Source organism: Homarus americanus, unplaced genomic scaffold, assembly GCF_018991925.1.
Source record: "Homarus americanus isolate GMGI-L3 unplaced genomic scaffold, GMGI_Hamer_2.0 scaffold42643, whole genome shotgun sequence".
Classification (NCBI taxonomy): Eukaryota; Metazoa; Arthropoda; class Malacostraca; order Decapoda; family Nephropidae; genus Homarus; species Homarus americanus.
This window is the reverse complement of record NW_024747582.1, coordinates 2,521,789-2,534,934: the sequence shown is the minus strand read 5'-3', so window position 1 is coordinate 2,534,934 and position 13,146 is coordinate 2,521,789. Positions and strand designations below refer to the sequence as shown.

Below are 13,146 nucleotides of genomic sequence, written 5' to 3'. Positions count from 1 at the left end.
AAACATAACATTTAGTACAAAATGTATAATGAATATATTTAATTATCTTTTGTAATTTTATTGTGCAAAGATAATACAGTAGAGACTATTAACTCTTTCACTCGAGCTCTGACACTTTACTCAGCGTGACCTTAGCAGTTCAATGCCAACTAAAGTAGTATATATTAGCAAAGATTATCTCGATAGTAAAAGGATGACACTTAAAAATTACAAATAACATATATTAAAAAAAATGACTAAAAATTGAGACATACTTGATCTACAGATGAGTTGTGTTCCATAAAAAAAACATTCGCAACAATGTAAATATCATCTACTATTTAAATAACAAAAAATTCTGCTTAAAAATATATATTGATGAAAAAAAAAATGGGGACATAAACAAGGATGATGATGGAAACTTAAACAAAGATGATAATGGAAACTTAAACAAGAATGATGACAGCTTAAACAAGAATGATGACAGCTTAAACAAGAATGACAACTACAATGCAGGTACAGTATAGACAAATATGATGATACAACTATACACAGAAAAATTAGTAAATATTCAAATGTGTTGAAATCTCGGCTACCAGTGAGTCTTACAGTTCAACGTGGACGCTGCCCGGGGAGGAATCGCTCACAGAAGAACGCTCACTGGCAGACGACTGATTCAACCAGCGAGCAAACTCCTCCAAAGGATCAGACATCCAGTACCTGTGGAATGATAGAGGCAGCTCTCCCTCCTGCAGTAGTTCCTCAGGGTAATCATTGGGTCGGTTCTGTGGAGAATACATATCAACAAAAGGTGTTCTCTTGTGCTCCTCAAGTATAACACAGTACTGATATTTCTCCTGATGATTAAATACCCGTAAAAAAAATCCTAGGTAAGCCCTGACAGTGACCTACTGTCATATTTATTGCATTTCAGTTTACTTCACATTTACAATTTCCTGCCATCTTAAAGGGACAAAAATAACTCAATTTTTTTTCTTCAGTTAACTACTGTATGTCCAGCTACTGTAGCCAAGAATAATACTCCCAGTAAGCAGTGCTGTATGGGTTTATTGTTTCTTATTTATAAGGCTATCTGCTGTGCTAAATCCCAATTATTATTAGTCACAGATTCACAATTACAGTATAACTAAGGTACAGATCACTGATTGTACTGTATCTGTAGTTATTATGACAGCTTGTATCTACACATGCTGTACTGCTGCTCAGTGGCTATACATTATACCGTGGGGTTATATTGTCATGGGACTGTCAACCTGATAAACATCTCTCAGGATGAAATAGGACCAGGAGTACTACACCTCTGGTTACCTGATGGAAGGCAGAGGAGTGGATGATGGGCACCGACAGTTTCCTTAGACACACTCCCAAGAACATGTCATCCGGGGTGTTGTCGCTGGGACACTTACACACACCAGGAGCTGCCAGCTGCTCTACCTGGGGTAATGTTATAAAGAAGCAATAAAAACGTGGTATTTGTACACCTAAAAGAGGTCACAGGAAGATGAGGTACGATATTTTTAGGCATAGAGAAGATCACTGGTGTTGACAGTGGGAGAAAAGGTGTAAATCCTAGATAAGGTGAGAGAGATTTATAAGGAATGTTTTAATTACTGCTTATAAAACTGAAGTCTGAGATGCCATGAAAAGCATAATTCTGCCTCTGGGGTCCACCTTCCCTCAGACTCTCAGCTAATATTGTCCATACATTAGTCCATTTATTGTTCGACACCTTCTTATAAACTTTGCTCACAGTGTCCTTAATACTCTATCATCCAGGAGCTGTGTGGATAGGGGGGAGCAGGTTCTTGAAGAGCAGCTTTATGGTGTTTTGGGGGGAGTCATTTTTTGGTGTTGGTTGTTGGAGGATCATTTACACCAAGAGAATTTTAACAGGTAAGGAAAAAATGTATTGATAAGTATATGATTACATAGATTAAAGCACATCTCTTAACTAATGTGTATAGATTAATGCACATCTCTATCTAATGATCACAAACAGCCATACCTGCCTCACACTGACCAAGAGAAAAACAGAATAATAATCCCAACACAACCTCACAGAACCAAACTCACTAACGCCTTGCTGAAGACCATGCCGCCTCCGCCTGTTATGTAATCGTACCCGTGTGGGGTCGTGGCCGCAAACCCGTATTTCTCACCCAGGGCGACGAGGTCCTGAGGGTCATAACACGAGAGTAACCTACGAAGACGAGGGACACTGCAATGGGAGATACACTATTAATCAGAGGAAATATTCAGAGTACAATTAAAATAAATCACCTGAAGAATAGACACCCCAGAGTAACGACCCAAACGCAATTACTGACCTGATGAGCGTGTCGTCGTCTACCACAGCCAACCACTGTATGGAAGGGAGTTCTGCCGCTCGATGGATGATGGCTAGAGTTTTACCACAGTGGCCCTCCCTGGTGTTTGGGACCCCGAGCGACACAGTGCCCAAGGCTGCGTCTGTTTACGTTACGGGGAAAATACCCTCGTTATTGGCGCCTTACGTTATGTGTCATCAATTAAGGAGATATTTAAATTATCCAAATGGCCTAATTAATCACTTAAGGAGATGATGATGACAGATTATGATGAAGATAGTAACGATGATGCCAATGATAAACAACAACTGACTGACGCACACTCACCCTCAACATCACTATAGATGGCGTGGTTGGTAGCGTCTTTGAGCCACGTGGCCTGGATGATGGGCAGACGTTCACCATGGTATCGTTCGCAGCTTTTCACGGCAAAATGGACACTGTGCGTCTCAACCACACCGTCCTGTGTTGAGATGATGATTTAACACCCGAATACTAACCTAATCTAACTTAACTCAACCTAATATAAACTAATCTAACATAACATAACTCAGCCTAACATAACATAACCTAATCTAACATAACATAACTTAACTCACCCTAACTTAACCTAATCTAAGTTAACATGCACAAGTTTGGACCACATGAAGATTAGACATTCCACCTCATTTCACCTGATTAAACACCCTAACTTAACGTAATAACTCCCGGTAGCTTTAGGGTGTTTAATCATCAGGTGAAATAAGCTTGAGGAGGGCTAATCTTCAGGTGAAATAAGCTTGAGGGTGTTTAATCATCAGGTGAAATAAGCTTGAGGGTGTCTAATCATCAGGTGAAATAAGCTTGAGAAGGACTAATCATCAGGTGAAATAAGCTTGAGGAGGTCTAATCAGGTGAAATAAGCTTGAGGAGGGCTAATCATCAGGTGAATAAGCTTGAGGACTAATCATCAAGTGAAATAAGCTTGAGGTCTAATCATCAGGTGAAATAAGCTTAAGAAGGACTAATCATCAGATGAAATAAGCTTGAGGGCTAATCATCAGGTGACCCCATAGTCAGTGAGAAGAACGGGCGACTCACACACATCTGAGGCGGGTTATAAGTCGTGGCACACCCGGGCTTCTCCTGGACGCACACGCTTTCGTGGTGGGTCAGTTCTACCCCATCAGACTTCACGAAACTGGCAAATTCGTACGGAGCGTCGATGGTGAAATCCGAGCCTGGTCGTGTGGAAGCTGCTGACCATCTACTGGCAATTCTGAGTCAAACACAAAAAATATTATGTAGTAATTTTGACTTTAGAAGGGCAACTGTATTTATTTTAGCTTCAGAATGGCAACTGCATATATTTTAGCTTCATAATGGCAACTATATATTTTAGCTTCAGAATGGCAACTGTATTTATTTTAGCTTCAGAATAGCAACTGTATTTATTTTAGCTTGAGAATAGCAACTGTATTTATTTTAGCTTCAGAATAGCAACTGTATTTATTTTAGCTTCATAATGGCAACTGTATTTATTTTAGCTTCATAATGGCAACTGTATTTATTTTAGCTTCAGAATAGCAACTGTATTTATTTTAGCTTCATAATGGCAACTGTATTTATTTTAGCTTCAGAATAGCAACTGTATTTATTTTAGCTTCAGAATAGCAACTGTTTATTTTAGCTTCATAATGGCAACTGTATTTATTTTAGCTTCAGAATAGCAACTGTATTTATTTTAGCTTCAGAATAGCAACTGTATTTATTTTAGCTTCAGAATAGCAACTGTATTTATTTTAGCTTGAGAATAGCAACTGTATTTATTTTAGCTTCATAATGGCAACAGTCAATCAAGTCTTCTAAAATTAATCTGTGACATCAATAACCAACCCCAGTCGACAGGAGGAGAGAGTTACCTGTTGACGAGCACAGTAGACAGTACCATCCCTGCCCTGGTGTCTGGGTAGTACAGGGGGTGACTTGGATCCACAACAGTAAAGTGGTGGATGATGCTCTCTCCTTTGTCCGCCAAGCCGCGTCCAATAAAAGCCCTCTGTTAAGTAACCTCTTGATAATATACAGTAAAATCATGATGTGAAGATTAGTCCCAGTTGCTTATTTCACCATAACAAAATGACATGATGATTAGCCCCACAGATGTTTATTTTGCCTAAGGATTAAACACAATAATGCTTAACATTGATGATTCTTTATCCTATTACAGTTCTTTTCAAGGTGTTAAATTACATACAGTGAGACAAAGGCTTCTAATAATAAAGGTAATGCAATAATAACAAAATAATTCTACTAAATACTGCAATAAAACACTCCTATAGCCTTTAAGAACATAAATCACTAAGAAATCTAAGTAAGAAATAAACATTGATTATTATTAGGCACCTCACTCACCTGGGAAGGATTGTAGTCATGGAGGAGGTGTACAAGTTTCCCCAGCCTGACAGTCACCCACTCCTCCAGGATAATGACCCAGGAACTGTTGGTGCCGTGGGCGTTGCTCAGCCTGTACACAAAAATCACTGTTAGGGTGTCTCATAGATCACACACTATAGAATGCAGGATGTTTCATAGTTCACACACTATAGGATGCAGGGTGTCTCATAGGTCACACACTATAGGATGCAGGGTGTCTCATAGTTCACACACTATAGAATGCATGGTGTCTCATAGGTCACACCCAGAGAGTGGGTCACACTAAGTCTTATCAATGAAGTATTTAAACAAAGGAAATGTCAAATTTATAAGCTTTAGAGGATTACCTGAAGATTAGACACCCTAACTTATTTCACTCGATTATGAAACACCCTATTGCTACCTTAGGAAAAGGGATATGGTATGGTATGGTAAGGTAAGGTAAGGTAAGGTAAGGTAGGGTAGGGTAGGGTAGGGTAGGGTAGGGTAGGGTAGGGTAGGGTAGGGCAGGGCAGGGCAGGGTAGGTTAGGTTAGGTAGGAACACAACCCAAACAACTTACCTCTCCAGCAGTGGGAAATACGTCCAGGCAGCAACACCAGGCCAGTCCTCCCACGCCAAGTGCACCACACACGGCTGAAAGAGCATCCGAAGTCAACAGCGACTGTGTCGTTGGGAAGGAATTCTGGGCTCATTCCTTTATGTTGTGTGTGTCAGGAAATGTGTCTTATGTAAATTACAAACATACAGTGTAAAACATGTCACATTACTTCTTCTTAATGTCTAGTAATTATACAGGTATTCAGAGTTCACAAACAACATTCTGAATTACAATCAATAACTTCTACACAACAATATTCTGAACTACCATCAAAAACCACAACACGTACTACATCAAGTTGTTTACACTCGGCGGTGAGGTGTGATGACAAGGCCCGGGCAGCATCGGTATGTCTTGCAGACTCTTGGCTCAATATCACAAAAACGAAACTATCTGAAGAAAAAATGGTTATCTATTACGGTGTTTATTCTTGTGGTTAAAGAAATTGAGGGGGCTAATTTTTATAAGATGATTAAACACCCTAATACTACCTGGGAGGATTAGATTAAGTTAGTTTAGCATTAGGGTGGTTAATCTGATGGTTAAATAACCTGGAGGCTAATCTTCAGATGATCTCCTTAATCTGTACTTACACTTACGTTTCTGGCTAAAGTATCTAAATCTGAATAGCAATTCTGTCTTAAAATTACAAACAATTAACAAATATCTATCACATTCACTGTATCAAAACATATTTAAAAAGCTCATCGTACCTTTACGCTGAGAGCAGTGTATTCCTCGGGTGATGAGCAAGATCAACACCGCAGCTGAAAGATCATTTATTACACTATAAATATTAATCAGACAACAGTTGAGTCATTGTATCAAGAGATAAATGGGAAACAAACATTGATACAAATATAAAGACCATCTGAAGATTAGTCCTTAAGTCTATCTCATCTTTGGGTGGTTAATCATCAGGTGAAACAAGCTGGGGTGACTAATCTTCAGGTGATCCAGGTAGTTTAATCATAGGCTGAAGACACTATGTGCTCACCCCTCAGAATATCCATCATGGTTGGAAATAACGGCTGCTGAGGCTGTGGGAAAATTCGGTGGGAAGAATTCACTCAGGGAAGGAATACTTCAGTGCTGTGTCAGGTCTTCCATGATGGCCCTCACTGGACAGCACTTTCAGGGCCGGACCAATTAAATATCCACAAGGCCCTGGGCTGGGGATTTCAATGGACCTCCATGTTTCAGTTTCATCTCACCTAAATCACAAATGAGTAAACTTGTTTCTAAATAGCATAATAATGTGGCTCAGAAGCTATTTGAGGATAAGTTCATTTCATAGTGGAGATTTTTTTTAGATAAGAGAAGATAGCGATTACTTTTGGTTAGGTTAGTTTGGCTTAACATTATAATTTGTGGTACAGTATAGTGCAATTTTTTCCCAGCTGAGAAGAGATGGCCCATCCCCCCTCCTCAAAAGTTATAGCTGATTGGCTGTTGCAAATCAGTCCGATTTTGTCCTGAAGTAATGACGATTTTCTAAATGAGTTTATTCCCACTCCAACAAAGAAGGGGGCCAAGGGGGGGGCTGAAAACTAGATCTACGTAATAAACTAACCTTACCAGAACTAACCTAACAGGCCACGTCCTAGCCAAACCTGACCTGACAGGCCATGATTATTACAACAAATAAATCGAGTTTACTTTTGGAATTTCTCGCTAAATTCAGGTATATTCTTTGGTTTCTCAGAGATCTATTATCCCTTTTAAATGATAAAACAATAAAAATAAGTAAGAAAAACTATATATTGACCCTCTAGAAACTTCCCTGGCAGCGTGGAGGGGGGGGGGAGATAAGGGGTCAGTGTTGTTTTGACAGCTGACGCTCGTGGTCACTACACACTTAGCAGCCATTTTCTGCTTGCCTTGTGTCCGGGATGGCCATTAATGCAAATATTAAATTATCATATTACTTATTTGCTATAAATAATTAATTTATAATATTTTATTTGCATTACTTTTCGTAATAGTGCTCGGCGACACACACGCAGTCTGTCGCCAGTCTGCCTGGCTGTCTTTGTGTTTGGTAGAGCAAGTAATGAATAAAATAATAATAATTCCACAAATAAATACATTTATAACATAATCACAGCATTGTTTTACAGTAATACCGCTACACTACTTTCAGCAATATTACTTTGATACAACATGATAAAATGGACACTGAAAATGAAACAAACAAAAGTAGGTAATTATGTTGAGGAAGCTTCCCTGTGGCCGAGGTGTGGCGTGACAGGCACATAGTCACACTGGAACCTCATAACCCGCGCTGGGCATTTAAAGTGGCAGGAAAAGGCGAGCGTTCTGGAACATCACCCGGGGCGTGCTAGTCGGGCATTCTGGAACATCACCCGGGGCGTGCTAGTCGGGCATTCTGGAACATCACCCGGGGCATAAGGGTTAAATGGTAAAATAAAAAAATCTTATAAAGTTGATGGATGGTTAACAATGACCGGCATCTCTTCTCAGCTGGGAATAAAAGCACTATAGTACATGCTACTTCAAGAATGCTGGAACAGGTCACAAAGGTCCAAAACAAACTATATAACCTGACCTAAGCTAAAATACTTATTATTTTATATTTTTCGAGTGATGGCAGCAGTTTAGTGGCACCATCAACCAGCATTGAAACTCTCTCTACTGAACTAAAATACCTCAGGAATAAACCTAAAATCTTAACTAATCAAGGAATAAAACATCTAATGAAATAGCTACAATAAAACAAACAGTAACATTAAAATAAGAGATAAAACACGACGAAATATGGGATAGAATTACTCAAAAAGATTCACCCTACAATTTTTAAAACTTTCCTAATTTAATAAAATAACCAAATATAAACCCTAAAACCACACCTAACTGAGAGATAAAACACAAAATTAAACAACTACACAAAAAAAAAACCAAATAAAACACAATAGTCGTGTAAAAGTCTAAAAAAGGCTTAAAAAACACCCACCACCTCAGACCACCTACGCCTAACCCTCACCACCATGTAAACAAACGCCGCTCCCTTCCTCAACCCTGATTGGCTAACACTCACCAACTCTGACCAATCATATTATCCGTATCATCCTCTCTATAGCTAAAGACGAGAATGAACCAATCAGCGACGAGTTTGGTGAAAGAGAGCCAATAGGAAACGAGAGATGAGATACTCTAGGAAGTAGTGGTGGGTCTACCTTGTTTACTTCTGAGGCTGGCGCAGTGTCGTCTGAGAGCTGGTCGGGGGAGGACGGAGGCGCCGCACCGCTCCTAATTTATGCTCTCCAGGGTGAGTTTTGACCCAATAGGACTACTGAGTCTTATGAGAGTATTATGTGAGTCTTATGAGTGTATTATGTGAGTCTTGTGAGCATTAAGAGAGGTTTTTATATGAGTAAGAGCCTTCTGAGAACTAGTGAATGAAAGCCTTGTGAGAGTGAATCAGCCTTAAGAGTATTGTAAGAGTCTTATAAGAGAATATTATGAGAGTATTGTGAGAGTATTATGACAGCCTTATTAGAGTCTTATGGGTGTATTATATCCAAACGGGAATTCTATTTAGAAAAATAATTAATCTGACCCTTATTATTTGGTCCAATGCTTCTTTATTTATTGATATATATCCATGATTTATATCAGTAGGTAGTGAAGATGTTAGTAAAGAAATAGGTTAACTAAAAGGTAATAAGTCGCCAGGTCACTATGAGATATTTGCCAGAGTATTAAAGGAATGTAAGGAAGGACCGTGCTACTGTAGTGTGTGGTCTACTGAGCTGGAGTTGGTCTACCGGGATATTGACACCGTAGCTTCCAATACCCTACTTAACTTAATATATCTTAACCTAACCTGACCTAACCTAACCTGACCTAACTTAACGTAACCTATTTTAACCTGACCTAACTTAACATAACCTATTTTAACCTGACCTAACTTAACGTAACCTATTTTAACCTGACCTAACTTAACGTAACCTTTGTTAACCCAACCTATCTTAACCTAACCTGACCTAACTTAACGTAACCTATTTTAACCTGACCTAACTTAACGTAACCTTTGTTAACCCAACCTATCTTAACCTAACCTGACCTAACTTAACGTAACCTATTTTAACCTGACCTAACTTAACGTAACCTTTGTTAACCCAACCTATCTTAACCTAACCTGACCTAACTTAACGTAACCTATTTTAACCTGACCTAACTTAACGTAACCTTTGTTAACCCAACCTATCTTAACCTAACACTCGGGATAATTCACGCCAATGTGGCATTTTGATTAATGTAAATTCCACTTTAGCCTCACGATCAGACACGCCACTGTGGCATATACTGTAGTTATTTTTATCATTATCTTATTTTCTCTGATCACACGAGCGTCTTCCTCATTTACTCTTTCTTGCCATGTGTATTTTATGCTAAATGATGTAATGATGTGGGTACAGCATGAAGAGGAATCAACAGTAAACTCTAACTTATACTCACCAAAATGGCTTTTATTTATTTATTTCTATTTTTGAAGGTTTCATGTGATTTTCCAGCCCTTTTTTTTACATAGGAAGGCATCATTTAATAAATATTTGGCAATATCTTACCCACAAATAGCGCTCGGGAATAAAATATCTTCTCCGCAAGTTCTGGTCATTTTATGCTCTCAAGAGTGGTCCTGACACAGGCTTGTTAAATAAATTTTGGCTGATCCCGAGATTGTTAACCTAATCTATCTTAACCTAACATGGGTTAGGTTATGTTAGTGTAATGGATGATACAGTGTAAGTATCCCGGTAGACACGAATCCAGCTCGGGAGACTGCACACTATAGTAGCACTGGAAGAACTTGGTGTACTCTCAGCAAACTTGTTTTACATGTCAATAAAAACAGGTGTAGTACCAGAATCCTGGAGGATAGCAAATGTAATACTGATTTTCAAGAAGGGAGATATATCACTATCCTTTAACTACCATCCGATCAGTTTAACATCAATTGTAGGCAAATTGCTGGAAGCATTAATTTCAAACTATTTAAAATCACCTGGAGAAGCACAAGTTGATCAATGTCTCCCATCATGGCTTCATAAGTGGGCTTTCATGTCTGACTAATCTATGAACATTCTTTTCAGTGGACGACTGGCACGACTATGATATGGTATATCTTGACTTAGCAACGCCTTTGACAGAGTCCCCCATGAAAGACTAATGTGTAAAGTGGAGGCTCATGGCATTGGAGTAGATGTTCTAGACTGGATTAGGGCGTGGTTAGGTTAGGAATCAGAAAGTCAATGCAGTAACGGCAATGAATCCGATTAGGGTAATGTCATTAGTGGAGTACCCCAAGGCTCAGTACTTAGACCATTACTATTTATTATATACATAAACGACATAGATATACTGTAGGCCTAGACAGCAACATAAGTAAATTTGCTGATGACACTAAAATAGGGCATGTAATTAAATCTGACGAGGACTCCGTAAAACTACAGGAAGATCTAAACATATTTTTTGCATGGTCTGAAAAATGGTAGATGAAATTTAATGTGGACAAATGTAAAGTACTTGGTCTAGGAGATGTAAACAGAGAAACCAGATACCAGATGAACAACGATGTTATTGAGGAATCCGACTGATAAAAATTTAGGAGTAATGATTAGTAGGAATCTTAAACCAAGTCAACAATGTGTATTTGCTCAATACAAGGCTCTAGGAATGAACTTGTAGACAATGGTTTTAAATTAGACAAATTTAGGCACGAGATAGGTAAAGATTGGTTTGAAAATAGAGGAGTGGACAAGTGGAACAAGTTACCGAACATCATCATCAACTTGAATACGCTGGATAGCTTCAAACATAGGCTGGATGGATATATGAGCGATAGGGGTTTGGTGTAAATGGGACTGCCCAGTATGGGTCAATAGGCCTGCTGCAGTTTCCTCCATTCTTATGTTCTTATGTACTGTACATGCTGAACTGTATACTTGCATTGTCTATATACATATTATCTACAGAGGTGTTTTATTAATTGATTCATAACTTCACAGGAACAAGAGCCTCTGCCAGCACCTCCCAAGATGATGGGCTACCATTCAAACTTGTTCCGAGAGACAGAGCTAATGGCACAACAGCTCGAGTCGGGCAAGGCTGTCCGGCGCTTTTCCTGCCGCCACCGCCCTGAAACTGGGAGACTTAAGATACGTCGTGAGACCGGGCACATTATCTGGACCAGGTCTCAGAATGCCTCGGAAATCATTAGTGCGTACAGTGTTGTTGTTCTTATTATTACTCTCCGTCTCTTGTTTATCTCTCTATCTGTTCCGTCTCTGGGTTTTTTTCGCTATCAATCATCTTATTCCTGTCTTATCTCTCTCTCTCTCCTTCTATCTCATCTTCTTCCTGTCTTATATGTCTCTCTCTCTCTCTCTCTCTCCTCCCTCCCTCTCCTCCCTCCTTCTTTCTCATCTTATTCCTGTCTTATCCCTCCTCCTCCTCCTCCTCCTCCCTCCTCCTCCCTCCTCCCTCCCTCCCTCCCTCCCTCCCTCCCCCCAGGAAAGGAAGTGGTAAGTGGCAACAGGAAATGTTATCATGGCCATTGTCTCTGGTCGTGGCAGGAAAATAAATTCCTTAACTACCTGCCATTAAATTGTTGAATGTATAATAGGATTGTTTCTGTAATTATTTATCTACCCAGAATACATAAAATGGTTGGTAATTACTGGAATCTTTATTATACGTTATATAACTCTAGTGGATATTTAATTGTTGGTGCTTATGTAATATGGTTGGGGATTGTTATGTATGTATTGTGTGTGTTATGTATGTATTGTGTGTGTTATGTATGTATTGTGTGTGTTATGTATGTATTGTGTGTGTTATGTATGTATTGTGTGTGTTATGTATGTATTGTGTGTGTTATGTATGTATTGTGTGTGTTATGTATGTATTGTGTGTGTTATGTATGTATTGTGTGTGTTATGTATGTATTGTGTGTGTTATGTATGTATTGTGTGTGTTATGTATGTATTGTGTGTGTTATGTATGTATTGTGTGTGTTATGTATGTATTGTTGTGTGGGTTTAATTTTTTGTATTCATAAGGCTATCTGCTGTGTTAAATCCCATTATTATTAGTTATGTGAAGTAGGTTGAAGTATACTACTGTATTTAATATAACATATATTTAGCATAGTGGAACCTTGAATAGAATGATCGATGCAGGTTCAGGTACACTCTTAAGCAAGGTAATGTACAGTACAACATGCCCTTTAAATTCATGGGGGTTAGGTTCTAAAAATGGCCTCTAATCCCCAAATCCGTGAATAACATTTGCTGACCAGGGGGGTTCATTTTTACTTGTGTGCAAATAAATGTATATTCCCTTTATGTGTTTGCCCCTAGGACAATTATTTCTTTTACCTGTATTGTATACAGTATATGTGTGTGTAGACACACACCCAAAACACATACAGATAAATAATAATGGTAAAATCCTCTCACAAATAATTAATCAGAAACAAATGTATTAAAAATGTTGAGTAAACTCGATATTTTCTATACATTTATTTCTGATAATTTGTGAGAGAATTTTTCCATTATTATTTTTCTGTATGTGTTTTGGGTGTGTCTCTACACACACACACACACACACACACAATACAGGTAAAAGAAATTACTGTCTCTAGAATGAATGGCTTCCTGTCCCAGCCGCAAAAATGCCAGCAACTTTAAAACTACCCACAGACATTCTTGGGTACATCCAGGGTGTCATCCGCGAATAATAGAGGACCGTGAAGTAAAAATCCGCAAATTTGAAGGGC

General features: G+C 38.8%; 2 protein-coding genes across 4 annotated transcripts in view; one reads left to right on the top strand and one right to left on the bottom strand.

Moving 5' to 3' along the window:
• Positions 1-42: 42 nt before the first annotated feature.
• On the bottom strand, positions 43-8,371 carry LOC121879674 (beta-1,3-glucosyltransferase-like). Its single transcript, XM_042386386.1, has 13 exons — positions 8,317-8,371; positions 6,340-6,556; positions 6,056-6,109; positions 5,632-5,735; positions 5,304-5,377; positions 4,722-4,833; positions 4,229-4,365; positions 3,408-3,585; positions 2,655-2,790; positions 2,328-2,469; positions 2,074-2,218; positions 1,309-1,434; positions 43-764 (listed from the first exon to the last, which is right to left on the bottom strand). The coding sequence occupies exons 2-13, from the start codon at positions 6,356-6,358 to the stop codon at positions 585-587; spliced, it is 1,407 nt and encodes a 468-aa protein (XP_042242320.1). The 5' UTR covers positions 6,359-6,556; positions 8,317-8,371; the 3' UTR covers positions 43-584.
• A 189-nt stretch (positions 8,372-8,560) lies between these two features.
• The window catches only part of LOC121879670 (1-phosphatidylinositol 4,5-bisphosphate phosphodiesterase gamma-1-like), a 29,021-nt gene continuing 24,435 nt past the window's right edge, over positions 8,561-13,146 (top strand). For all 3 annotated transcript variants that reach the window (XM_042386381.1, XM_042386380.1, XM_042386379.1), the window contains exons 1-2: positions 8,561-8,631; positions 11,375-11,585. In XM_042386381.1, the coding sequence (XP_042242315.1) occupies positions 8,620-8,631; positions 11,375-11,585 (223 nt within the window). In that variant the 5' untranslated portion in view covers positions 8,561-8,619. The remainder of the gene's footprint in view (positions 8,632-11,374; positions 11,586-13,146) is intronic.